Source organism: Quercus suber, unplaced genomic scaffold (assembly GCF_002906115.3).
Source record: "Quercus suber isolate HL8 unplaced genomic scaffold, Cork oak 2.0 scaffold_137, whole genome shotgun sequence".
Classification (NCBI taxonomy): domain Eukaryota; kingdom Viridiplantae; phylum Streptophyta; class Magnoliopsida; order Fagales; family Fagaceae; genus Quercus; species Quercus suber.
Window position 1 is genome coordinate 123,222 of NW_027069599.1, and position 26,327 is coordinate 149,548.

A 26,327-nucleotide genomic window follows, 5' to 3' on the forward strand; every position below is an offset into this window, starting at 1 on the left:
TTTGCTCATGTCCAAAACATAGAAGAAATATTGCTTTTTGTTTTTTTAATCTACAATAATATTAAGGGAAAAAAAAAAAAAAAAAGGGGGGGAATACAAGGAGGGCGATCTTCCTTACAAACTGACTCGATGACATGTGGAAGATTGCTATTATTGAAAAAGAAAGACAACCTAGAATGAACAGCGTATCTAGCGGCCACATGAGCTGCCGAATTGCAGCATTTGCGCACCCAACAGAAAAGAACAGAAGGGAAAGACATAGACATACGGCAAATGTTATAAATATAAGTACTGATAGTCCAGTCAGGGATAAGAGCAGGATTGGAGAGGGGGTTGAAGCACGCCTTAGCGTCGCCTTCAAATACAACTCGGTGCCACTTCTCACGGATTGCAATCTCCACAGCCCACTGTAGGGCAGCAGCTTCTGCTTGAAGGGACGAGCACAATTGCTTGGTTTCAAAGATTAGTGGGAGAATTGTGAATTACACTAAACATAAAGGGGATTTTTTTTTTTTTTTTTTTCACAATAAGAAATAAAAACACAATTATATAAGACACAAAACCAAGAAAATTATGGAATTTGATGCAATTTCTAGTGAATCTCCGCTTTGACTCAAATTCCACTAGGTAATCTCATTTTTTTTTGGAGCAACTCCACCTTAATCCAAACAATCATTCTTTGAACATGTTAATCATGGTTTCCACTAAAGCCAAGCTTATGTGCCTAAATCAAAATAAGTGCAAAATTATACCTCTTTTTTTTTTTTTTTTCTTTTTTCATTTTGCGGATTCATAGTAGAATAAACCTTTAACTTTGATACCAATTTATTAAAATTTAGAATTAGAATTTATACTCATGCCCAACTAATAAGAACCCCATGGGAAATTGAAGATTTGAATTCCTGCCAAAAGGGAAAGAGGAAAGAAAGTGTTTAACAACAGAAAATGGGTCTAATTAAGCGTTTTGGCTAACTGCTGCTTTCTCGCAATTTAATGGTCTTAAAATCACATCAAATGGCAATTGCATTTTCAGTGATCTTCAGTCTTATGATGACCGTACACTGTATCATTGGCGCGCAATTTTTTTTCTTTTTCCCATTTTAGCTTTGCATCTGGCTACCACAACCCGCCAAGTAATGGGGATCCAATCTGGATATTGCCCTGTAATTCTAGTGTGTATTGCCAATTACCATCCACAATGAAGTAAACAAGTAATCCTTCCAAAAAAAACTTCCAAGAATTTGGTCACAAAATCAGCTTCTAGTAACATCCTGTCAGTAACAATTATGTCTGAATCTCTGATGGAGTATTCTGTTGCTGGTGTTCTCTCTGTTCTACCTCTTCTTGTTGTTGCAGTGGCTGCTGCTCTTGATGTTGTAGAGGCTGTTGTGGGTACAGCAGTTGCTGTTGTTGCTGCTGATAAGGTTGTTGCAGTGTAAGCTGCTGCTGCTGATTGTATTGTAACTGTTGTTGCTGAAGCTGTTGCAACTGCTGCTGCTGCTGAAAGGGATTTTGTTGCAGTTGATGGTACTGTTGTTGCAGTTGCTGCTGATACTGCTGTTGCTGGGGATGTTGCTGCTGCTGTTGCAGTTGCAGTTGTTGTTGTTGTAGAAGAAACTGCTGTTGCTGGTAGTAATAATATTGCCACATATGATTATTCTGAACAGGCCCATACTGCCCATCACTTTGTATTACATACTGAGAAGTCTGCGAAGCAATAGGCAGAGCAGGCAGCTGAGACTCGGATGCAGTGGCAATACTCTGTTGCTGCACATTTTGCACTTGCCAGGCATTGTTAGTTGTTAAATTAGCATGAGCAGCTGCTTCTTGAAACTGATTTTGTCCTTGACTGCTTTGCTGAACTTGTGCATTTTGAGAAGACTGATTGGAATAACATTGACTTGTAGGCATTTGAGCATCCATTTCAGCCCTTGGGTACTTTTGTGGAGGCTCCTGCCGATGTTGATGCATTTTTCGTTGTGAATGCCCTCGAGACCCAAATTTAAAATTTCTGCGAACTCTATCAGAATTATTTCTTTGCCGCCAATTTCCACCACTATTTGCAGTAAACTGTGGCTGCCTAATTGTCTGTGTTGGAATAGGATTTTGATGGCTTGCTGAAGCTGAGGGATTAACCGCTTCAATTTTAGTTCTGGAAGAAGCTTGAGTACCTAATGGGCTGCACAATGAAGCATTGGGACTAGCACTACAACTGCTCTGTAGCATGCTTCTATTCAACATTTGGGTATCTTCAGAAGATTCACATGTGTGAGATGTGGAGGGAACCGATTTAGGAGATCTATCATTCTGGGTGTCCAAGGAGAGATTCTCCAACAAAGGTGGCTTCAGGTCTTGTTCAGACTCATGGTCATACTGTTGCTGAACGTCAGGTTCTTTCAAGCATTCTTTTGAAGATTGTAGAGATTCAGCTCCATTAGCAATATGACCAAGTCTATCAACAGATGACACTATTGGTTCAGAAATATCTTCTCTAGGCTGCTTGGAACCTTCTGGAGCCATCTGTTTTACTTGTATCAAATTTAAAGATGATACATTTGGATCAGGAGTATCTCTTCTGAGCTGCTCAGGAACTTCTGGAGATACGTGTTCTTGTACTAAATCTACAGATGGCACACTTGGTTCGGGAGTCTTGTCTACAGAAGGCACATCTGGTTCGAGAGTACTGTCTACAGAAGCCACACCTGGTTCAAGAATATTGTCTACAGAAGGCACACCTGGTTCAAGAGTATTGTCTTGGGGCTGCTCAGAAACTTTTGGAGATGCTTGTACACTGTTGCCATCTTCTCTTGATTGGATCTGGTCTATGGAAACCCGCTCAATTTGATTATCATTATTTTCAAAAGATGGAAGTTTCTGTTCTGATATGTTAGTTGGAGCCTGGTCAGACTGGGTATCATACTTTTCTAAAGGTGACATTTTCTTGTCTTGTAAAGTGAGTTGGATCAAGAGGTTAGAACTCAAATCTCCATATTGCTGATGAGGCTTAGAGAGTGTCCTTAAAGAGTGTGGAAATAATCGTATGTGCCGGTTCCATGCCTTCCTCAAGTCATGGATGGTTCCACAGAGGTCAACAAACTGCTCCCGTCATACATTAATTAGTAACAAGTGGATTCTGATAGAATTGCTGAGATTTTTTAGATAGGAATGCATGCAAATAGGAAATTGTACAATAAAGCATGAGTGTGGAGATGCAATTTCAATTAACTCATTAATACGCGCGCGTGCAGGTGGGTGGGGGGGGGGGGTGTGGGGAATGTGAAGGAGAGGGATCCTCCCCACCTTCTTTCCTCCTTTACATTCTCTCCCTTCTCTTAGGATTTCTAATACCCACCCTTTTCTTTCCCTGATGGTAGGCTGTTAAACTTTATGAGAGATGCTTGATTCCATGTGCTAATTACCCGGAATTTTGGATGCGTTATGTGGAATTTATGGAATCTAAGGGAGGAAGAGAAATAGCCAATAATGCTTTGGACCGATCGACACTAATTTTTCTGAAGGTATGTTCCTCATATATATATATATAAATAATTTTTTTCTCTTCCATTTTAAGTACACTGATTTTGTTTGTTAATATCGTTTTAATTTTGCCCATTGGTTTCCATATAAATTGAAAACACATTGCCAATGAGCTCTAGCTCAAGTGGCACTTCCTCCCTTCAATAGCTCCTCTTTGACTTTCACTTTTTCTCTCCCTTTTTCTGAAATTGCAAATTCTTTGAATTTGGTTTTTTCTCAATCAGGTGTAAACAAATGGATGATATGTGATGGGGGTGAGCCGATGGTGTGGTGGTAGGGTTGGGTTGTAGTCTGTTTGTTTGGATGTCGAAAACATGCTAGAAAAAGAGATTGATCCAATTATTTTATATTATTTAGGAGTTTATACTTTGATTTTAAAGAACTGTTATTATTATTATTATTATCGTTTTAATTGTACCAGCTAGCACAAATTACAGGCATAGTTGGCATTTAACTGCCTCATTATTGACGTGTTTAGGCAGAAGGACTGTGTTAAAAACAGACTCAAATATTTAGGGCTAAAAAAAGAAGTTTTAAATAATGGAGACTAAAATCAAAATTACCCCAAACTTAGAGGGTGTGCTTTGCATTTACTCCTAAAATTATAGGTTGATGGGATTATCGGAAGACCAGCTATGCTCTATGGTGCGAAATTTTTTAAGTTGTTAAAAAGAAACATGATGAATGCAGCCAAAGTGTGAATATTAAGATGGACTGGAATGCTAGGATTGATAAGGAATGAAATGGTCTGTTCAAAGGTATGGATGACTCCTATAGGTTATTGTTCTATAAGGGCGATTTGAACCTTGGATTTCTTCGTTGGAATCACCAGGAAGTTCCAGTTCTCCTATAAGCTATTGGCTTTTGTTGATGAAAAGATGAGGGTAAGTCGCATAAGATTGTCCATTGGCTTATGGCTTGATGATATAGTCACCTCCTCTGTGAGATCTTTTTCTAGAGTTTGATCCCTGTCTTTGTCAAAGAAAAAATGTTTGTGTTTAAGATTCATCAAAAAGCAGTATTTGTAATGAAGACTAATCAGTATGTTGGTCAGGAGTGATTTAATTCAAGTTGAGGAAGTAATAGAAATAGAGAGGCATAAAATAACATTTACAGTAGAGTGATCAAGTTGATGAGGATCAATAGCCAATTCCAATTAATTGGGATCAAATCTTAATTCAATTATGTCCTAAGATTATAGTTTATTGGAGGGTTACTGCAGATAATATGTGTTATGCAATACAATCAAAATATGAATGGATAAAGATGTGGAAGAAATAGAGGTTACTAGTGGACAAAAATGACTGAATTTTTGTACACAAATGATTGGAGGATAGGTACCCTCGTTTACATTATAGAGTGATCAAGAAAGCAATTATTATTTATTTGCGTAGATATTTGTATTTTATAGAGACTATAAGTTTGACAGCTTAATTTTTTTACATCTGTCATAATGGACCTGCTCCTGGCGCCACCTATGAGGATATGTTAGATAACATTACATTAATTATATATGTTAGCTTTTTACATAGGCTTTTTCTGTATTTAAATGATTGGAGAGTATGTCTTTTGCAATTTTCTGCTTGAATTAAAAGGTAATTCCTCATACGACAATTCTTATGAAGGTATCCGCAATCTTGACTCCTATAGATGTATTACCTTCTTATGTTTGCCTTATACATAAAAAGCGAACTACTGGAAATAATTTTCCCATTGTGTGATAGTGGGAATATGCTGCCTGTGAAACCATCTTAGCACCATTCAAACTACTTGAGCGTAGTGATATTATTATAGCTTTATCATGAAATAATGTTTTGTACCGATATCATATATTGGGCAGTGTGAATATTGTTTAATGTTATCTAAGAACTAGCTAAGCTGTCCTGTATACCCTCGAGGAAAACTTGAATGACATTATGGAGATGGACTAAATCAGAATTCTTTCCTGTATCTACAGTACTCTAATTAACTACAAGACAAGCTTATGGAACTCTGAAACTTTTTTGATTGCTGGTTTTCATAGGATACTTTGACTCGATTGCTTTATACATGACTGGAGGTGTTTATGGCCCTCCTCATATGTTCGTTGCAGAGAGTTCCAGTGGTCCATCTTTTCAAATCCAGGTTTAAGGAGCAAATAGGAGATGTGTGTGGGGCCCAGGCTGCTTTTCTTCAATGTGAGGCAGAATCTGGTCCCAACTTTGTGGAAAATGTTAAAATGAAAGCTAACATGGAAAAACGTATGGTGTGTAATCCTCTCTTTTATCATTCAAAAGGAAACTTGACTTTATACTGGCTATATTTAGTTTAATAAATTACATATGCTTTTGTGTTGCAACACTATCAGGGAAATCTTGAAGCAGCTTCCAATGTATACAAAGAAGCACTAGAAATGGCTGCCATGAAGAAAATGACGCATACTCTTTCCATTTTATATGTGCATTTTTCTCGGCTGAAATATATGGTAGGTGATATATCCACACCCAACTTTTCAAAATTGCCATTTTATCAATTTTTACATGCACTGTCTGTAGATCCAGATTTATTTTAAAAAATTAAAATTTTAATTGTCAATTACTTATTATTGATTTCTCAGGCTAAATTGTTTGAGAGTCTTACTATTGTTTTATTTCTGCTTTCCCAGAATTAGTCTTTCTTCTTCAACATGAAAAGATCATATTCAAAATTTTCAAAACATTCTATTTGCTATTGTGTGCTTTTATGCTTGTTTGTGTTTGAGATACTTATACATTGAACCTAGTAAAGCTGAACTCCGTTGATTTGATATAAAACTGGTGAGGGAGAGTAAATATGCATTCCCAGTTTGGCCTTCTAGGAAGCACCTTTTCTTCATTGTAGCTTCTTCGTTTTGCAAATATGAACTGTTTGTCTCTTTTTCTTTTTCTCTTTTGGGTAATTTGTTCCTTCTGTGTTTGTTCTACATTTGAATGCTGAAATTAGATATGGTTACTGATTTTTCCTTTTTTTTTTTTTGGTTTACACTACAGAGTTCTGATAGTGCAGATGCTGCCATAAATGTCTTGGTAGATGGCATCAAACATGTGCCTCACTGCAAATTACTATTAGAGGTTTTCTGCCTTTTTCCATCTAATCATATTATTTCTTCCCACGTTAATATGCTTGTCAAAAATAATGACAATATGTTAAATTTATAGTTTTCAATTTATTTGTTACATTTCTGAAATCTTGAAGCAAAAATGATTGACACAGTCTCTGCAACATATGCAGGCTTGCATAAATGGTCACAATCAAGTTTTAATGCTAANTTGTTAGATAACATTACATTAATTATATATGTTAGCTTTTTACATAGGCTTTTTCTGTATTTAAATGATTGGAGAGTATGTCTTTTGCAATTTTCTGCTTGAATTAAAAGGTAATTCCTCATACGACAATTCTTATGAAGGTATCCGCAATCTTGACTCCTATAGATGTATTACCTTCTTATGTTTGCCTTATACATAAAAAGCGAACTACTGGAAATAATTTTCCCATTGTGTGATAGTGGGAATATGCTGCCTGTGAAACCATCTTAGCACCATTCAAACTACTTGAGCGTAGTGATATTATTATAGCTTTATCATGAAATAATGTTTTGTACCGATATCATATATTGGGCAGTGTGAATATTGTTTAATGTTATCTAAGAACTAGCTAAGCTGTCCTGTATACCCTCGAGGAAAACTTGAATGACATTATGGAGATGGACTAAATCAGAATTCTTTCCTGTATCTACAGTACTCTAATTAACTACAAGACAAGCTTATGGAACTCTGAAACTTTTTTGATTGCTGGTTTTCATAGGATACTTTGACTCGATTGCTTTATACATGACTGGAGGTGTTTATGGCCCTCCTCATATGTTCGTTGCAGAGAGTTCCAGTGGTCCATCTTTTCAAATCCAGGTTTAAGGAGCAAATAGGAGATGTGTGTGGGGCCCAGGCTGCTTTTCTTCAATGTGAGGCAGAATCTGGTCCCAACTTTGTGGAAAATGTTAAAATGAAAGCTAACATGGAAAAACGTATGGTGTGTAATCCTCTCTTTTATCATTCAAAAGGAAACTTGACTTTATACTGGCTATATTTAGTTTAATAAATTACATATGCTTTTGTGTTGCAACACTATCAGGGAAATCTTGAAGCAGCTTCCAATGTATACAAAGAAGCACTAGAAATGGCTGCCATGAAGAAAATGACGCATACTCTTTCCATTTTATATGTGCATTTTTCTCGGCTGAAATATATGGTAGGTGATATATCCACACCCAACTTTTCAAAATTGCCATTTTATCAATTTTTACATGCACTGTCTGTAGATCCAGATTTATTTTAAAAAATTAAAATTTTAATTGTCAATTACTTATTATTGATTTCTCAGGCTAAATTGTTTGAGAGTCTTACTATTGTTTTATTTCTGCTTTCCCAGAATTAGTCTTTCTTCTTCAACATGAAAAGATCATATTCAAAATTTTCAAAACATTCTATTTGCTATTGTGTGCTTTTATGCTTGTTTGTGTTTGAGATACTTATACATTGAACCTAGTAAAGCTGAACTCCGTTGATTTGATATAAAACTGGTGAGGGAGAGTAAATATGCATTCCCAGTTTGGCCTTCTAGGAAGCACCTTTTCTTCATTGTAGCTTCTTCGTTTTGCAAATATGAACTGTTTGTCTCTTTTTCTTTTTCTCTTTTGGGTAATTTGTTCCTTCTGTGTTTGTTCTACATTTGAATGCTGAAATTAGATATGGTTACTGATTTTTCCTTTTTTTTTTTTTGGTTTACACTACAGAGTTCTGATAGTGCAGATGCTGCCATAAATGTCTTGGTAGATGGCATCAAACATGTGCCTCACTGCAAATTACTATTAGAGGTTTTCTGCCCTTTTTCCATCTAATCATATTATTTCTTCCCACGTTAATATGCTTGTCAAAAATAATGACAATATGTTAAATTTATAGTTTTCAATTTATTTGTTACATTTCTGAAATCTTGAAGCAAAAATGATTGACACAGTCTCTGCAACATATGCAGGCTTGCATAAATGGTCACAATCAAGTTTTAATGCTAAATTGTCAGTTTGTTTCTTAAATTATGAACCCTTGACTCTTCAGCATTATAATCATGTTCTAACTGCTATTAAACAGTTAGTTGTTGCTTCAGATGCTTTATTTTAATTTCTACAGGAGTTGGTAAATTTCACAATGATGCATGAAGGCCCAAGGCACATAAATGTGGTAGACCGTGTTATAGCTAATGCAATATCTCCAGGGCCAGGAATATCTCAAGGATTAAATGGGAAAGACGCAGAGGATATTTCAAACTTATATTTAGAGGTAAAAATTCTCTTTAAACTCTTATTTCAAGATGTAGAGGATATTAAATGTGGATGATGTAGTATCCATCAATCTGGTCATGGGCAATATAGTATAAAGTGGTGATGATCTCTCTCTTTCTCTCTCTCTCCCCATTTCATTTTCTGTTTTTCTAGTTTTGGTGAGGAAGTTCCATTTCTTCCTGGTTTGTGAGTCTGTATCTTTCTCTTCCATATGCTGTAGTTTAATGTGTTTCATTTGAAAGCCCTTTTCTCATTCATGCTATATATTGACTAGGGGGGGGGTGAAGCAGGCATAGTCCACATAAGCACAAGGATAATATTTTACCCAGTCAAAATCCCCATGCATCTCAACAAAGTCCAGATAGTTATGCCAATTCTCCAATTGACTCGAATCTAGTGGCTTCACATGGAAATAAGACCTATGAATATTAGCTTCAAAATGACGAATTTGATCATCTAATTGGTGTGCTTCTTTATAGAACCATTCTCCCACAGACAGATATTTCTGCAGTGCTTTAGATCTAGCAAAGCCAGCAGATGGATCTAGCAGGTCTTTGATGATACAAGAAATCTCATCATCCTTAAAACATATTGGCTCTTTGCTTTCAAGCACAGGCTCTTTCTGTAATTTTTCAGTGGCAGAAATGCTCTGGCACTTTATCTCATCTTCCCAAAAAGCAACCAACTTCTTAAAGCTGAAGAAAAATGGAACTAATAAGATACAATTTAGATGGAAAACAGAATCATGGTAAAACACTGTGGTAGTATCACAATAAAAGAGAATGCAATGGAAACAAAAATTAACTGCCTTAATAAATTATGGTTTGTTGGTCAAAAGAAATTCAAAATTCTTACACAAATACATAAAGGTACCACAAAAATAAATGTGTAGTCACTGAAGAACCAAACATCCGATTGATAAAATCATATACAATTCAATTCAAGTAAAAATTTGGTGAATTGCTAACAAAAAAGTTCCAATATCAGATAAATCAATCAGTTCAGTTGTAATTGGTAGGATGGGCATGGTTTAGGTATCACAGATTTGCAGCTTGAAAACAACTAATAAACTCAAAATTACTGCATATAAGTGTAATTTTGGGAAGAGTCACTGAATATTAAAAACAAAATTTGAATAGTAAATTGGAAGCTTTTTTTCTCTTGTTTTTCCCTTTTTTTTGGTGCGTGTCACTGCACATAAGGTAGATGAAGACTGAAAATAACATCAGTAGAAGTGATGCAGCACAAGTATGAAATATGAATGATAAAAGAGGAACAAAAGTAACAACTGGACAAATCCAAGGCTTCACCACCTAGAACCTGCCTGCAAACCCTAGGCATCACCACCTAGGGGTTTTGGCATCACCACTAAACAGAGGAAAACAAAGGAGGAGACGTTTCTCAACTCATAATAATCATATTCTTATTCAAATTCAACTGCCTTTCACCATTACAAGAGTGCTAGTTAAATAGTTTTAGGGATTAAACTAATATGGAAAGCATCTAATCAAATGCCTAAGAACTGTCTACATTAATAACCAAATTCAAAAACAAAATTAATTGCAAATTAGACAAAATCTTGGTTCCCTGCATCAAGAAGTAATACAAAATGACATGTCAATTAGGGAAGTAACAGAGAGCATGACTTCAAATAAAATAGAATGGAGGGAAAGAATTCATGTGGCTAACCCAATCTAATAAGTCAAGAATTCATAGCTAATTCCAAAATTTTGGGACTAAGGCTTTGTTGTAGTTGTTGTGCGTGTGTATGTGTGTTACGGAGGTAGGGGGAACAGAAAAGAATGTGCAACCTCTCTTTTAGGTAAGCCATGCAATCTTATTGGCCTATCACATGAATAACAAAGATCTATATCCAGTATATTACTCATTTACTTGACTATCATTATAAGTTAAAATCATTGAAACTTCCAATGCTAATAGCTCTAATCAAAAGCCATCAATCAAATAACATGGTCAATCAAAATGAGTTCAATCTTAATGTTTCTCCTACTTAATAATTTCTTCTAATGATTTGGGTGTTTTTGTTTCCTTTTGATAAGAAAATTTCACTACTGAAAGATACAAGTAATAAGAGATCCATGATGAATCATTTGTTCACACAACTTACCAGAAATGCATCAACCAGCCCATGTCACAGCTGGGACATCTATCATGTTTTAATCAAAATATGATCTAATATTTGCGATATCCTGACTTATTCATCAATGTAGTTATATATTGGTCCATCATCTAACCCTATGTTTGGATGGAGGATATAAGTATAACAAAAGAAGAGAAAAGTACATTCCCGCCACCCTTCCCCTCTCCCCCACTCCCTCCAGCACCCTCCATTCCAAACACACTTTAGATCAGAACAATGCCATGTGATATAGGGTAATGCCTAAAGGTTAACAGGAAGCGGAGATGAACTATCTGGTTTTAAGCACTTTAATTAGTGTATTCCAGCCACCCTTCTCCTCTCCTCTCCTCTCCTCTCCTTCTATTTCCCACCATTTGAAACATACCTTTAGAAGCAGAACAGTGTCAGGAGGAATACAGTGATGTCTAAGGTCAACTCAAAGAGAAGGTGGACTACTGCTGGTTTTGAGCTCTTTGGTTGATCATGGAAGAGTTCATATGAATAAGAGTGAGCAGTACATAACATTGGAACAACTAGCGTATAAAAGGGAACATTTTGGTTGGTTTTCTAGTCATTCATAAAAAACGTAATGGGAATGAAATAAGAATCACATTTGTCATTAGGAACATGATTTTAAAGGGTTTATATAGCAACATTTTCTTTTTTTCATATCTCAAAAGTTTTAGTTTTTAAAACTACATTATGGAATTGGGAAAAGAGAAATCTAGAAAAGCAAGACATACCAATTATAATAATGACGCAACTTTTTTGTTGGGAATCGTAGAGCTTTGATGTAAATGTGTGTTAGGGAACTCCACTGCTGTTGAGAAAGCTCAAATTCAATGTATTTGTCCCACAAAGTATGGCACATGTAATCTTTTCCAACAAAGGAGATACCTCTCTGAAACAATCTGTCAAAAAAATAAATAAGAAACCATTAATTGCCTTTTGAATTGCTATATGTGTTTCATCAATTAAGAAGATCCAAGGTATTGAAAAGTACTGAAATCTTTAAAATTAAAAATAACAGAATTTGAAATTTAGAATTTTTTTGATAAATGAAATGAATTAGAATATGCACACTTAATTATTCAGCTTTCAGAAGAAGACATTCTATTGCCGAAGCATAGATTACTTCATCATAAAAATAAATTAAATGAAATTTAGAATATGCACACTTATTTACAGCTTTCATCAATAAGTATTGTTCAGATAGTTGTGAGCCAGAGGGTAAAAATCCTTCCACGTTTATCACTCTGGCATTACTACTTTTTAGTATTACCATCAAGTAAATACCAAAAATAATAAATAAATAAAAACCCATAAAGTGAAACTGGCAATGGACATGAAACTAGACTCAATAATAAAAAAACCCATTAAGTTATTTCTATTCTATATGATAACCAAGATTAAAACTAGAATATTACTCTCTAGCCAGGACTTCCACAAGTACAAAAATAACATGGCAAATCAAAACTCAATCCATTAAATACAGGGTTGTCCAGATCATACATTTAAAAGGGTGGTACCAAGTCTCTTGTTAATGTGTTTGACTACTGGAAATCGTGAAAGAAACAGTCCACACCAATGTTCAATTCCTCTAGCTTCCCAAATACTAAACAAAGCTTGATATCCAAAGAAGCTTCATTTTTTTAATACCCACAGATGACCTAGTTTTACTCAAAATCACTTTTTCCAATAAGAAATGGAACATTCTACCTTTTCTGATTGGGCGTGTGTGTGTCTATAATATATATGGCATTCATACTTGGAGAGGAGGGACAGAGATGAAAACTGAGAAACCAAGATGATACAAAGTGTTTTTCTTTTTTTGTTCAAGTTTGTAGTTTTGTGTTTTCCTTTTATACCAGACTATCTTCATCTGAAACAAATCAAGTTTGTTGTTTTACTTTTTCCCTGTTTATACCAGACTATCTTCATCTGAAACAATTCAACTTTTTTGCATAGAAATCTTTTAAATAATTGGATACCTAAGAAGGCAAGAACTCGTCTGTCTAAGTACAAATAAATCCTTCCACCAGTAATTAACTGCACCTGAATAACCAGGCTCCAAGGTGCATTGTTGAGATGATAGATAAAAACTGCACACAAGTTAGAAAATAAAACATCCCACTATAATAGTGTGATTGTCTAAGAAGCAACATTTTCAATTAAATCTTTTCATATATCTAAGTGGAAACTGTTGTAGCATGGTTCAATTTCCAAGAATATATTCATATAACTGAGAATTCTAAGAGCATAAAGCATGCATGTCTTACAATATATATACAGCAAGCAATTGTTGTGGAAACTACGTCAAATTTTCTAACTATTGATATTACCTACGGATATCAGATGAATCCTCAAAAACTGACATGCTGAATGTACAGTAATCAACCCACACACCAACAGAGTATGTTGCTGACTGGACAGCTCGTTCAAAGATTTCAACAACCTTGTCAACAGTGCATAATCGTGTCTTATGATCAGCATACTTCCTCCAGTATCCATAGCACAAGGGGAACTCGGACAAGAAGGAGTCATACACTAAACATATTTTTTTAATGTCATCCTGCAGTAGTTGCACAAAATACCTTATTTGCAGTCAGAATACAAATTAATCTGTGAGCAGCAAAAATTAATAATTAAGATTTAACTAAGGCAATTGCAGTGAAGTAGACAGACTAAACAAAAAGTACCACTAGAGCTAACTCATCGAAGTAGATTTGTACAAACTTTCTTAATAAATCATAAACACATAAAGGAACTCCTTAGAAGACCAGCATCCAAATGCCCATGATGTGCAAAAGAACTCTACTCCTCAAGGGGCATTAGCAGATATAAAACAGTTAACAAATCAGGACAAAAATTAGAAAAAAAAATAATAAAGAGGTAGACAGAGAAAGAGATAAACATAAACATAAAGTTCCAGAAAAAGGAAAAATAATCCTAAGAAAGTCAAATTATATCCCATGAATGCATCAGTGTCATTTCTGTCAAAAGCTTGCCTACTTCTCTCCATCTACTTAGTTCCAATCAAGCATATAGGCAATGTTCTAAGAATCATGCATCTCTATTCTCCAAATATCTGATTCCACCACATCACCTGATGCACAGTGAACAATACGAATTCAACTACCACATAATTCCATTTATGCATGTATGCATCAGTGTCATTTCTGTCAAAAGCTTGCCTATTTCTCTCCATCCACATATTTCCATTCGTGCATAGAGGCAGTGTTCTAAGAATAATGTGTCTTTATTCTCCAAATATCTGATTACACCACATCACCTGATGCACAGCGAATGATATGAAAGTCAACCACCGCATCTCTTTGCTAAACAATTTTAATAGGAGATGGTCCACCAACTTGTCAGAGCTTCTAGACATGCAAATCAAAATGTGGGTATCTCTATAAATCGAAAATTTTAATTTCAAGAATGCGACAGAGAAGTGATGGCTTTCCTTAAATATAAGCTCATTTTACAAAAATAGAAAAGTGTCATCAAACATACATTTTTTTTTGATAAGTAATAAGATATATTGATACCAAAAAGGAAACACCCTAGTACACAGGGAGTGAACAAGAGGACAACAAATCAAATACAAAAATTGCATGAATCTAGGAAATCAATAAAAGAAGGGAATGATTGGTTTTGCAAAGCAAACAACCAATCCAATAAAGTTCTAAAAAAGAATAGCTTGCGGTCCGGAATAGATCTCTCAATATCTTCAAAACAACTATTTCTCTCCCTCCAAAGACACCACATTAAGCCATGAGGAATGATGGACCATATATAACTATTTTGATGACGACCAAAGCTGCCTTGCCAACACCCTAACAGCCCCAAAACAGTATGTGGCATAACCCAAGATACTCCAAATAAACCCAAAACCATAGACCATAAATCCATAGCAATGGGACAGTGAAGGAAGAGGTGGTCAACCGATTCACCATTACTCTTGCACATGTAGCACCAATCCAAAATCCACACCTTCCTTTTACGTAAATTATCAATCGTCAAGCATTTCCCTAAGGGAGCAATCCACACAAAGAAAGCTACTCTAGAAGGGAATTTTTTGCTTCCAAATACTTCTCCAAGGAAAACCGAAGATATTAGGACCAACTAAAATTCTATAAAAATCTTTCACCAAGAACCCCTTATCTTTGCTAGGAATCCAACACAGCGTATCCTCACCAAACCCCCTTATTGAAGAACCGTATATGGTTTCCATGAAGCTTGACAAAGCCTCTAATTCTCGAACATACACACCCCTAAAGAAGCTCACATCCCAAAAAGGGCTCCATTGGAGGATTTCATAAGCTCAGCCACACTAGCCTCCTTATGCCTGCAAAATCTGAACAGGTAAGAGTAGCTAACTGCAAGAGGCGTCTCTCCACACCAACGGTCTTGCCAAAACTTCACCCTAGACCCATCACCAATATCATACAGAATATGGCGTGAGAAAGAAGGCCATCCCTAACTGATACTCTTCCATAAACCAACATTGTAAGAACCATTAACAGATCTGGTACACCAACCCCCCCACACACATCCATATTTCATCTCTTTCACTTGTTTCCAAAGGGCATCCTTCTCAATCCCAAATCTCCATAACCAGTTCCCAAGTAGAGCTATATTGAAAAGTCTTATCTTCCTTATCCCTAATCCACCCAAAGAAATAGGAGCACATACAGTAGCCCATTTAACCAAATGAATTTTAGGTTCATCACCAAAACCGCCCCATAAGAAAATCCGCTAAAGCTTCTCAATTCGGTTAGCTACACTAGCAGGTATAGGAAATAGAGATAGAAATAAGTGGGTAAATTAGATAGGGTGCTTTTGATTAGAGTGACTCTACCTCCCTTTGATAAATACAAGCACTTCCAACCCGCCAACTTCCTTCCCATTTTCTCCAGAATTGGATTCCATATAGTCTTATCCTTGAAATTAGCACCCAAAGAAAGACCCAGATATTTCATTGGCGGAGAGCCATACTTGCAGCCAAGGACATTTAGCAAGAGGACCGCTAAGAAACTCCAAAAAGGAAAATTATGGAAGACTGCTAAGAACAGTCATTCAGTCAACATAAAAGTGGTAAGCTCTATTATGTTTTTTTTTTTTATAAATAACGTAAGAATATTATTAATAATAGAAAAAGTGCCAAACCGAGTACATTGGGGATGTACTATGGGGGCACAAATCATAACACAAAGGTACAACGATCAAGAAAAATAGAAAAAGAAGAACAAGAGAAATGAGAGATGACCACATTCCACTCAAAGAGAGTGTGCAAGAAAAAAGACTTAATCTCTAGCAAAGATCTTTCACTACCCTCAAAACTTCTAGCATTCCTTTCACGCCAAATGCACCAAATCAAGCAATGAGGCACTAATCTCCAAACATCAAAATGACGATGGCAAGCAAATTTTCCTTGCCAAGCCTCAAACAACTCAAGAACATGATGAGGCATAACCCATTGGATACCAAACAGGCAGAAAACCAAAGACCACAACTCCCAAGCTACGGGGCAATGAAGTAGAAGATGATCTACCGACTCACCACATCTTTTACACATAAAGCACCAGTCAAGCACTATCACACGTCTTTTACGAAGGTTGTCTGTTGTTAAGATCTTACCTAAGGCAGCAGACCAAGAAAAGAAAGCCACCCTTGGAGGAACCTTCGACTGCCATATCATTTTCCAAGGGAAAGAAACAAGAGTAGGGGGGTAGAAGGAACTATAATATCCTCTAACCTCAAAACCTCTGTTCCTTGCCGGCTTCCAACAAACTTTATCTGGGCCAAAACCCCGTACTGTCGAAGAATAGACCAACCTCATAAACTGATCAAAGGCTCCCTCTTCCCAATCTTGTGGTGGACGACGAAACTGCACATTCCAGTGAAGTCTCCCAGCAGACCCACCCATAACTTCCGCCACCGAGGAATCCTTTGACCTACTAAGACAATAAAGCTCTGGAAAAGCCTCTTGGAGAGAACACTCTCCACACCACACATGCTTCCAAAATTTCACTCTAGTACCATCCCCCACATCATAAACAAGGAGCTTAGAGAAGTTCAACCAGCCACTTCTAATGTATCTCCACAGGCTGACCCCATAAGGACTTGTCACCTTTTTCGTACACCAACCTCCCCAAATATTCCCATATTTTGCCTCTATAACCCTCCTCCATAGAGTATCAGTCTCCATGCCATACCTCCACAACCATTTACCTAGCAAAGCGGAATTAAAGCTACCCAAACGTCTTATACCCAACCCCCAACCTGCACCAGCTTACAAACCTTGGCCCATTTAACTAGATGTATTTTAGGTTCACCACCAATCCCATTCCACAGAAAATCTCTTTGTAATTTCTCCATACGCTTAGCCACCTTACCCGGTAAAGGAAGAAGAGAAAGGAAGTACGTAGATAAAGACGAGAGAGAGCTTTTAATAAGTGTCACTTTACCCCCTTTAGATAAATATAGTCTCTTCCAACCTGCTAATCTCTTCTCCATTCTCTCTAGGATAGGATTCCAAATAGTTAAGTCCTTAAACTTAGCACCTAATGGAAGGCCCAAATACTTCAAAGGCAAAGAAGACTGCCCACACCCCAACAGACCCACCAAAGCCTCCAAATTATGCACTCCACCAACAGGAACCAACTCAGATTTTCCCAAATTAATATGAAGCCCTGACACCCTCTCAAATCTAGCAAGAATCGCCTTCAAATTAGCAATCTGAGATAGATCAGCATCACAAAAAATCAAAGTATCATCTGCAAATAAAAGGTGAGACACCATCACTGATGGGTCAACTGTACCACCCACAGAAAAGCCTGAGAATTGCCCAGCGGAGGCAGCCACTTCCAGCAAACAACTTAAAGCTTCCATCACAATATCAAACAACAGAGGAGATAATGGATCTCCTTGCCGAAGCCCCCTAGAACTTCCAAAGAAATCCGATGGACTACCATTGATCAGGATGGAAAACTTTACAGTTGAAATGCAATACCTTATCCACTTTCTCCATTTCTCTGAGAAACCACAACGCTGAAGCATATACAATAAAAAATCCCAGCTCACATGATCATACGCCTTTTCCACATCCAATTTACACAACACACCTGGCACTCCTGACTTCAATCTAATATCAATACATTCTGAAGCAATCAAGACGGAATCCAAAATTTGTCTGCCCTTCACAAAGGCATTTTGTGAATCCGAAATAAGCCCATGTGCCACCCTACGAAGCCGATTAGCTAACACCTTAGAGATAAGCTTATAAATCCCACCAACTAAGCTAATAGGCCGAAAATCCTTTACCTCCACAACATCCACTTTCTTGGGAATAAGGGCAAGGAACGAAGCATTAATACTCTTCTCAAACACTGCCTGAGTATGAAAATTGTGGAATACCGCCATAATTTCTGTTTTCAAAACACACCAGCAAGATTGGAAAAATGCCATAGAAAAGCCATCCGGGCCAGGTGCCTTATCACCATTAAAATCATTGAGCACCCCAAACACCTCTTCCTCCTCAAAGGGCCTATCTAGCCAAATTGCATCTTCCACCGAGATACTAGAGAAGACCACATCATCTAAGACAGGTCTATGAGCCACATCCTCAAAATAAAGCTGCCTATAAAACTGAGATATACGATCTGCTATAGCTGCCGGATCCGAAGACATCTCCCCATCCACCATAAGCCTATCAATAGAATTAGCCCTCCTGTGAGAGTTAGCTATACGGTGGAAAATTTTAGTATTCCTATCTCCTTCCCTAACACAGAGAACTCTAGATTTCTGCCTCCAACAAATTTCTTCCAACAGAGTAGCTTTTTCTAACTCCTCACGAATTCTTCCCACTTCTACCGTTTCCTCCGCTGATAGCCCCTGACTATCCTCCAAATTCTCCAGAACACTTAGGTCCTTCCACAATTTTTTAATCCGGACTTCAACATGGCCAAACTCCTCCACATTCCATCTCTTCAAATCATTTTTTAAGAGCTTTAATTTATTAGCTAAAACAAAGCTCGGTGCACCTTGAACTTGATAGGATTCCCACCATGCTCGAACCCTATCAACAAAACCCTCATCCTTAAGCCACATATTTTCAAATCTAAATGGCCTACTCCCTCTCTGAAAAGATCCACCCTCAAGAACAATTGGAAAATGATCAAAACACAACCTCGACAACCGTCTTTGAGAAACTGTTGGAAACTTATCCTCCCAATCTGCAGAAAACAAGAATCTGTCCAGCCTAGCCTTCGAGGTAACTTCTCTGGAATTTGACCAAGTGAAAGTCCCCCCTTGCAATGGCAGATCAATGAGGCCCTGTTCTGAAATAAAATTGGAAAACTCCCGCATAGCAGTAGTGAAAGCATCAGACCCCCATCGTTCGGAAGGGAACCTCACCACATTAAAATCACCGCCCACACACCAAGGAACACTCCACCAGCTGCTCAACCCACAAAGTTTCTCCCATAAAAACCTCCTATCTCGGTGTACATTAGGACCATAAACCCCAGTAAACGCCCATACAAACTGATCTGATACACTTGTAAATTTACAAGAAACCGAAAATCTCCCCACTGCTTCCTCCATCTTATTCACAACGAATCACCGCCCTATTTATCAGCTCCATTTTGGTTTCTTGAAGACAAACCACATCAGGCCCCCAGTTCCTAATCAAATTTCTAACCCTGAACCTTTTATCCTGCTCATTCAACCCTCTTACATTCCAAGATATAATCTTCAAACTCATTTATGAGACACAACAGCCCGTTCCATACTTTCACTCCTTGATTTATTTGAACCATACTCAACATTCAAGGATGACAACAGATTTTTCAACTCCCGCTGACCTTTCTGGCCTGACTTGACCAGTTTCATCTTCTCACCCACCACATATTTATGTTTATCTTTTTTTCTGGCCTCTAAAGCTAATAACAACCCCGTAATTTGCTCTTCAAAACCTTCCAAAGACGTGCCCACAGATTTCTTAAAGGCCTTAATCCTATTGGTTACCCACTGTGATAGCTGAGAGTTATCAACACTCTCCTTGCACCCAATCTCCTTTACCGGACTAGACATTAACTCCAAAGGACCTTCAGTGGCCAAAGGTACCACTATTAATGGCTCACCACCTCTCTCCCAAGACATCAACCTTCCATCAAATTCCCCCATCATATTCTTTGATTCAGGCACCACATACAAAGACTCCACTAACCCCTCGCCCTCCTCTACCCAACTAGTCCTCTGCCCTTCAATAGCAAGAGCATCACTACCTGGTACACACTCTTCCTCTATACTTGAGCAGACCGACATGCTATCTGGAGAGCGATAGAGTGACAGTGGAAGCACTAACTGCCGCCCATCTCGCAATTGCAACATCCAGTCTTTAGAGTTACCCCAAGACTTATCCAAGTCTCCAACCAACTCCCTGATAGTGGGGCCAGGTAAATGCACTCCCTCAAGATCAGAATTATTAATAATAGTGGCCGGACCTTCCAACCCCACAAAATCCACATCCCCCCCTCCAGAGAGTTATAAGTTCTTGCATATTAAATAACAAATAATCCTAGATAGAAAGCAATAAGTTCTTACGGATCTGAATCACAGATAAAGCTAGATATTTAACATGGTTGATACATATATAGAGTTGGAGTAAAAAACTTTCCAACATGCAAAGTTTTTTTTGGGGAGTAAGTAATAAAATTTTGTTAAAATGAGAAGGCATATCATGTACATAGGATGTGTACACAACAATCTCCACAGGCAAGGAAAATTTTGTATCTAAATTGCTGGGTACAGCCAAGTCAACAGTTAAAGATGATTTTTAGAGCACATTCAAAAAACCAATAATTGAAAGAGTCCAACAAGATTTTGAATTGTGGGCATGGAACTTACAGGATACTTTTTGTCAATCTCCGAAATAAGTGATGTCCATTCATGAAAATCTAATGGACCTTTAGAAATAACTTCATGAAGTTTGAGCTCATCAAAATCAACTGCAGAAAAAACAACATGCTTATGAGTTGCTTTATTTGGCTGGTGAGTTGCTAGCATCACATGATGAAGAAATAAGCACCAAAAGCATTTGACTTATCCTATATAAGCAGATTTCTATATCTTAATCCAAAACAAATACTTTTTTTGATAAGTCTGAAACAAATAACACTTTAAGTTTCTAGGAGTTGCCCAGGAAAAAATAACTACTTATTATTAAATTAATCAGCAGCTACAAGTCAACAAAAGTAATAAAAGTCTCATTAACGACTACCAACTTTAAAATTTAAAATGCATAAACTTTCAACATTTAAAAAAAAAAAATATATATATATATATATAAAACCTTTCAACTTATGTAAGGGAAGAAAGTTACAGAATAGGGTAATACTTATATACCATTATTTACATGTTATACATTAGGTTTGCCCAAAAAATAATTGGGGGTAAGACTGCCTACCATGACCTCTCCCAAACCCCGCAAAAGTGGAAGTTTTGTGCACTAGGTACAACATTAGGTTACCCAATTAAACTCAAACACATGGTAGCATTGAACAATAAAGCATAAGCATTGCTATCTTTTCCAAAGACAATTAAATTCAATGCAACTATGTGTTTTGAATTTAATTGAGAAATCTAATGTACTACACCTAAAGAATTGTATCTAAGTTTTACCCTACAAAATAAACATCTTGTGCCTCGCAATTACAGTATACTTCTTGCGATAACAGTGGATATCTAAGAGCTCAATTAATGACATAGAAGCCTAAATTGAACTCATTAACCATGGCATAAACTCTATTGATACAATGAATTCCAAAGAAAATTAACCAACCTTAAATACATAAACTCTATGGATACAATGAACTCCTTAAAAACAATTTGAGCAATTTTATAGCTTGTTTGCTTTCAGCCTAGTGTAACATATCCATCCATTGTCTTCCTATGTCACCATAAAATTAGACCATTTCATGCATCCATTGGAAGAACATATTCTTGTTGTCATAGAGTACAATTTTGGACACCTACACCTATCCTGTCACGAGACTCACAATCCAAAGGTTTTATGCCAACGTAGTCTTTTGGAGTGGTCTCGTTGTTGGGGTTTTACTAATTGTTCTTCTCTCCCTGAGTTTATGTCTTCACTTAGCTTAGTCTCTTGATTTCTCTTTTTGGTGTGCTGTTTGTTCTATTTTTTCTTGTTGTTCATCATCATGAACAACTTGTACTTTTCCTTATTTTCTCATTAATAATAGTTTTTTGATTACCTATCAAAAAAGAAAAAAAAAAAAAAAAAGACTCACAACATACTTGCATAGAATGTCGAACAGGGAGTGGAAAATTCAAACCCATTCTTGAACATTACTTAAACATAGTCAGCATCGGGTTTACCCAACACGACTAGTTACACTTATACACCCACTGTTTACGGCCATATCCACTGGCACACCATACGCTAATAAATTAACACCCACCAGGAGTTTCGAACCAGCAATCATTTATAATCCTCTAATCAACCTAAACAATTACGCCTCTTTTGTGCACTGAGTACGACCTTTTTAAGATGAAACCGAGCTACCCACAAACACCACTCTTATCATATCTATAGAAAAGCTAATCCAAGCTCATTTGCCAATTAAAGGCACAAACCTCAAGCTTAATTTTTAGCTCAACAACTTCACTAGAAATTCAGACAAGAAATTCCAGAGCAGTGCGGACATGAGTGACTCTAATTTTGCTTGATTCTCAGTGGAAATAAGCATATTCCACCCAAGATTGAAAATTGCTATCTGGGCTAAAAACCCTAGCTCAACCAAGCCAATTGAATGCACAAAGTCCAAGTTTTTTTTTTTTGAATTACTATACGTTGTGAAATTCTGATTTCTTTGTATACGAAACTGAAATTACATTACTAAGCAAAGGAATTAGGTGCAGAAAGAAACTAAAAAAGAGAGGGAAATTTACCTGGAGACTTTGATTCCATTGGGGCTGGCTGAGCACTGGAAATTAGGGTTTTTGATTTGGGCGAATCGATGCCGTCAGGGAAAATTTTGCTAGTTGGGTAATTTTTAATTTGTGCCAAAATTTGAAAATTGTTACTCGAATATTTTAACAAATAATATAAATATAGTATACTTTTTTTTTTTTAAGGGTATTACAAGTTAAAGTGTCATGCCCTGCAAGGTTTTATTCATGAACTTATATATAATATAATTTTTTACTCAAAAGAAATATATAATATAATTTATTTGAGAAATGATAAATAAATGAATAGTTATTACTAGCCTCATTATGATGAGACCTTTTCTTTTCTTTTCTTTTTTTGAGGTTTAGTTTTATAATTTTACATTTATAACCAAATTTTCTACAAAAGTCATAGAGTAAGAGTTATCTTACTATTCACATAATTGAGAAAGTAGAATAAATTTTGTTCAGAGGCTTACTAATTTTGATATGAAAACACTTATAAAATCGAGAGTGCAGGAAGAAAATAGTGTTAGATAGAAACAAGATGAAAGAATAAAGTAGAAACTGAAGGAATATTGTAGATTTGCAGTTTAAGAGCATTCGCAGTGGGCTCTCCATATGCTAAATATTAGATGTATTTGGCATACAAGCCCAACAAACACTCAGCAATTGGGAGGCTATATGGGAAAAGCTATTTTTTTTTTTAGATTTAGCTACAGTATCATCTTAAATGTAAGATGGTACTGTAGCTGTATGGTATAAAAAAAAATAATTTTTTATTGCTTTTTATGCCGGGAATGTCTCTCTCCTCCCTCTTTATTTCTGATCTTTTATCTCTCTTCGTTCTCTCTTTCTCCGTTCTCTCTTTCTCCTCTGCTCTGTGCTTTCTTCAGACCCAATACTCTGCCCCTCTCTCTCCGATAATGATTCCGACGAGCATCCGTGCTCCGATCCCTTTACCGATTCACAGGCACTCATAAATCCAACCATCTAGATACCCATTTCAGTTTTCACTCCATTAAGATTTGTGGGTTTGGATTCACCGATTCACTCTTCACTCCGTCATCCCTCTTCACTTCAGTCATCCCTTTTTACTGATTCACTCTTCACTCCGTCGGTCTCTGAAATCAAATCAAAATCAAAAGCCTGGTAAGATTTTGAGTTTTTGTGTTTATGTTTCTTTTCTCTTTCTGCAATAAAATTTGTGTTTGTGTTTTGGTTTTGATCAAATAATTGCTGTTGATGTTTGCAGAGGTGGGATTCAGCTTGGTTGATTTTCTTTGCATTTGGTTCTCATTCACTCTCTCCCCGTCGGTCTCTCACTTTGCTTTGCTTCAAATTTGGGTCCTCAAAAGAAAGGTACGGAACCCAAACCCAAATCCCTTCTCATCTCAGATCCCTTATTTCTTCCAGATTTTGATATCATCCATGTCTTTGTTCTAAATTCCTGTTGTGAACATGAAAATTTTGTTGTACTATTCGGATTTTGTAAAATGCTTGTTGATTTATGCATTATTTTTTTGTAGCTAGTAAATGGGATTTACATAAAAGTGGGTTTGCATGTGTATTATTTTGCTTCATTGATAATTGGTTATGTGAACTTGATAGGGAAGATTTTAGAATCGTGCTTGAAGACCATTTGGAGTCTTTCTTCACCTCTTCTCTCTTTCTCTCTCTGTTAATAATAATAAAAATTAAACCCAAGCGGTAGGAGTTAAGGCTGAATCCCCTGGTGGTGAAAGCCTGGCAAGTGATTGATAATGGGACTGGTCCAGCCAGTAATTGAATTTTGGACTAGTCCAGTAGCAACCTTCTTCCTTGGCGGGTTTTAATTAATTTTCTTTATTATTTATACTTTCTTTTTTCTCCATTGATAGAAATGAAAAGTCAAGATTGTCATTTTTACCGCAGTGATATAGGCAGTTGTGGGTATTCAACCTTGTCTTCGTAAATCTTAATGGTTAGGATTATTTTAGATACAGTTAGAAGTAGCAGCTCTGCGTTCCCCAGTTCCCTTTCTCCTTTAGTAATGTTAAAGAAAGGTGTCTAAAATGTGCTTTTGGAAATCATTTTCAGGCACAATGAAAAAGTTATTCTTGAATGACTTTGTTCGGAACTTGGAATAATATTTCTAGAGATTCTTAATTTAAGCAAGTTGGCAGGTTCTCTGTGTGTGGTTGTTGAAATAGTTGGAAAGAAATTGAAAAGAAAAAAAAAATTGGCAGGATGTGTGTGTTGGAAAGAAATTGCCAGGTTGTGTGTGTGTGTGTATGTGTGTGTGACGGCAGGTTCTGTGTGTGTGTTGAAAAGAAATTGCCATTGACAGGTTGTGTGTGTGTGTGTGTGTGTGTGTGTGTGTGTTGAAAAGAAATTGCCATTGACGGGTTGTGTGTGTGTGTGTGTGTGTGTGTGTGTGTGTGTGTGTGTTGGAAAGAAATTGAAAAGAAAAAAAATTTGGCAGTGTGTGTGTGGGAAAGGAATTGGCAGGTTTTGTGTCTCTGTGTGTGTGTGATGGCAGGTTGTGTGTGTGTGTGTGTGTTGGAAAGAAATTGAAAAGAAAAAAAATTTGGCAGTGTGTGTGTGGGAAAGGAATTGGCAGGTTCTGTGTCTGTGTGTGTGTGTGACAGCAGGTTGTGTGTGTGTGTTGGAAAGAAATTGAAAAGAAAAAAATTTTGGCAGGTTGTTGAGGATTTCCAACCGTTGGACTGGATGAATTTGAAAAAGCAGAATAGTTGAATTTGGCTACATGCTGATTGCCTCATACTCATTTTTCGTGCTGACTGGTACAATTGGTTTCTATGCATGCTTCTGGTTCACAAGGCTTATCTACTCATCAGTGAAGATTGATTAGTTAATTTTTGCAAAGTGAGGAATGTGGCTGTTTGGTACCACCTGAGGAAGCGCACAGAATTACCACTTGGGATGAGAAACATGGTGAACCCTTCTGGACCTACCATTCGGGTTCAGTTTTGAATTTTAAAATCATAGAAATTGTTATTATTGTTTAGTCTTCTCTATACAGGTTCTTTGGCAGTTCTTAGTTTCTCCCTTTCCCCCTTCCCCCTTTTCCTTTTGTTTCAATTCTTTGTTCTCATTGTTTTCTTGTTCTGTATTAAACGTTTGCCCAAATGGCCTACTTTAGAAATGAAAACCAGATTCTTGTATCAACTGCCAGTTGTTTATCAAAAAAAAAAAAATGATGGTTGGAAAAGTAATAATAAAGAAAGATTAAAAAAATAATATTTTAATAAAAGGATGAGATATAGAGTTTTGGGATGTTGGGTGTATTGTAAAATGGTATGGTATAATAGA

At 36.7% G+C, this 26,327-nt stretch overlaps 2 protein-coding genes and 1 long non-coding RNA gene across 5 annotated transcripts; 2 read left to right on the forward strand and 1 right to left on the reverse strand.

Moving 5' to 3' along the window:
- Positions 1–801: 801 nt before the first annotated feature.
- Positions 802–23,675, reverse strand: LOC112020860 (pre-mRNA-processing factor 39-2). The gene is made up of 7 exons (XM_065776584.1): positions 23,013–23,675; positions 20,949–21,049; positions 13,376–13,605; positions 13,025–13,135; positions 11,777–11,944; positions 9,165–9,588; positions 802–3,096 (listed from the first exon to the last, which is right to left on the reverse strand). The coding sequence occupies exons 1-7, from the start codon at positions 23,029–23,031 to the stop codon at positions 1,285–1,287; spliced, it is 2,865 nt and encodes a 954-aa protein (XP_065632656.1). The 5' UTR covers positions 23,032–23,675; the 3' UTR covers positions 802–1,284.
- LOC136068846 (pre-mRNA-processing factor 39-2-like) lies at positions 6,873–9,163 on the forward strand. 2 transcript variants are annotated; one of them, XM_065776601.1, is made up of 5 exons: positions 6,873–7,584; positions 7,687–7,803; positions 8,348–8,428; positions 8,590–8,629; positions 8,742–9,163. In XM_065776601.1, coding segments are annotated over exons 1-5 (420 nt in total). In that variant the 5' UTR covers positions 6,873–7,404; the 3' UTR covers positions 8,744–9,163. The 2 variants fall into 2 exon arrangements, with proteins under 2 accessions (XP_065632673.1, XP_065632672.1); XM_065776600.1 differs by lacking the exon at positions 8,590–8,629 and having other exon boundaries at positions 6,877–7,584.
- Positions 23,676–23,752: 77 nt separating the features above from the next.
- Positions 23,753–26,183, forward strand: LOC112020869 (uncharacterized). 2 transcript variants are annotated; one of them, XR_010630158.1, is made up of 3 exons: positions 23,753–24,164; positions 24,268–24,374; positions 25,092–26,183. It is a non-coding gene; the product is annotated as an uncharacterized LOC112020869 (long non-coding RNA). The 2 variants fall into 2 exon arrangements; XR_002883814.2 differs by having other exon boundaries at positions 23,763–24,164; positions 25,695–26,183.
- Positions 26,184–26,327: the final 144 nt, after the last annotated feature.

Coding starts and splice junctions, on each gene's coding strand:
- LOC136068846 (XM_065776600.1), top strand. CDS start 7,405: ATGGCCCTCCTCATATGTTCGTTGCAGAGAGTTCCAGTGGTCCATCTT. Junction 7,804..8,347: donor TTTCTCGGCTGAAATATATG/GTAGGTGATATA, acceptor TTTACACTACAG/AGTTCTGATAGTGCAGATGC. Junction 8,429..8,741: donor ACTGCAAATTACTATTAGAG/GTTTTCTGCCCT, acceptor TAATTTCTACAG/GAGTTGGTAAATTTCACAAT.
- LOC112020860 (XM_065776584.1), bottom strand. Junction 13,606..20,948: donor AGATTGACAAAAAGTATCCT/GTAAGTTCCATG, acceptor CAACTACTGCAG/GATGACATTAAAAAAATATG. Junction 3,097..9,164: donor CCTGCTTCACCCCCCCCCTA/GTCAATATATAG, acceptor TGACGGGAGCAG/TTTGTTGACCTCTGTGGAAC.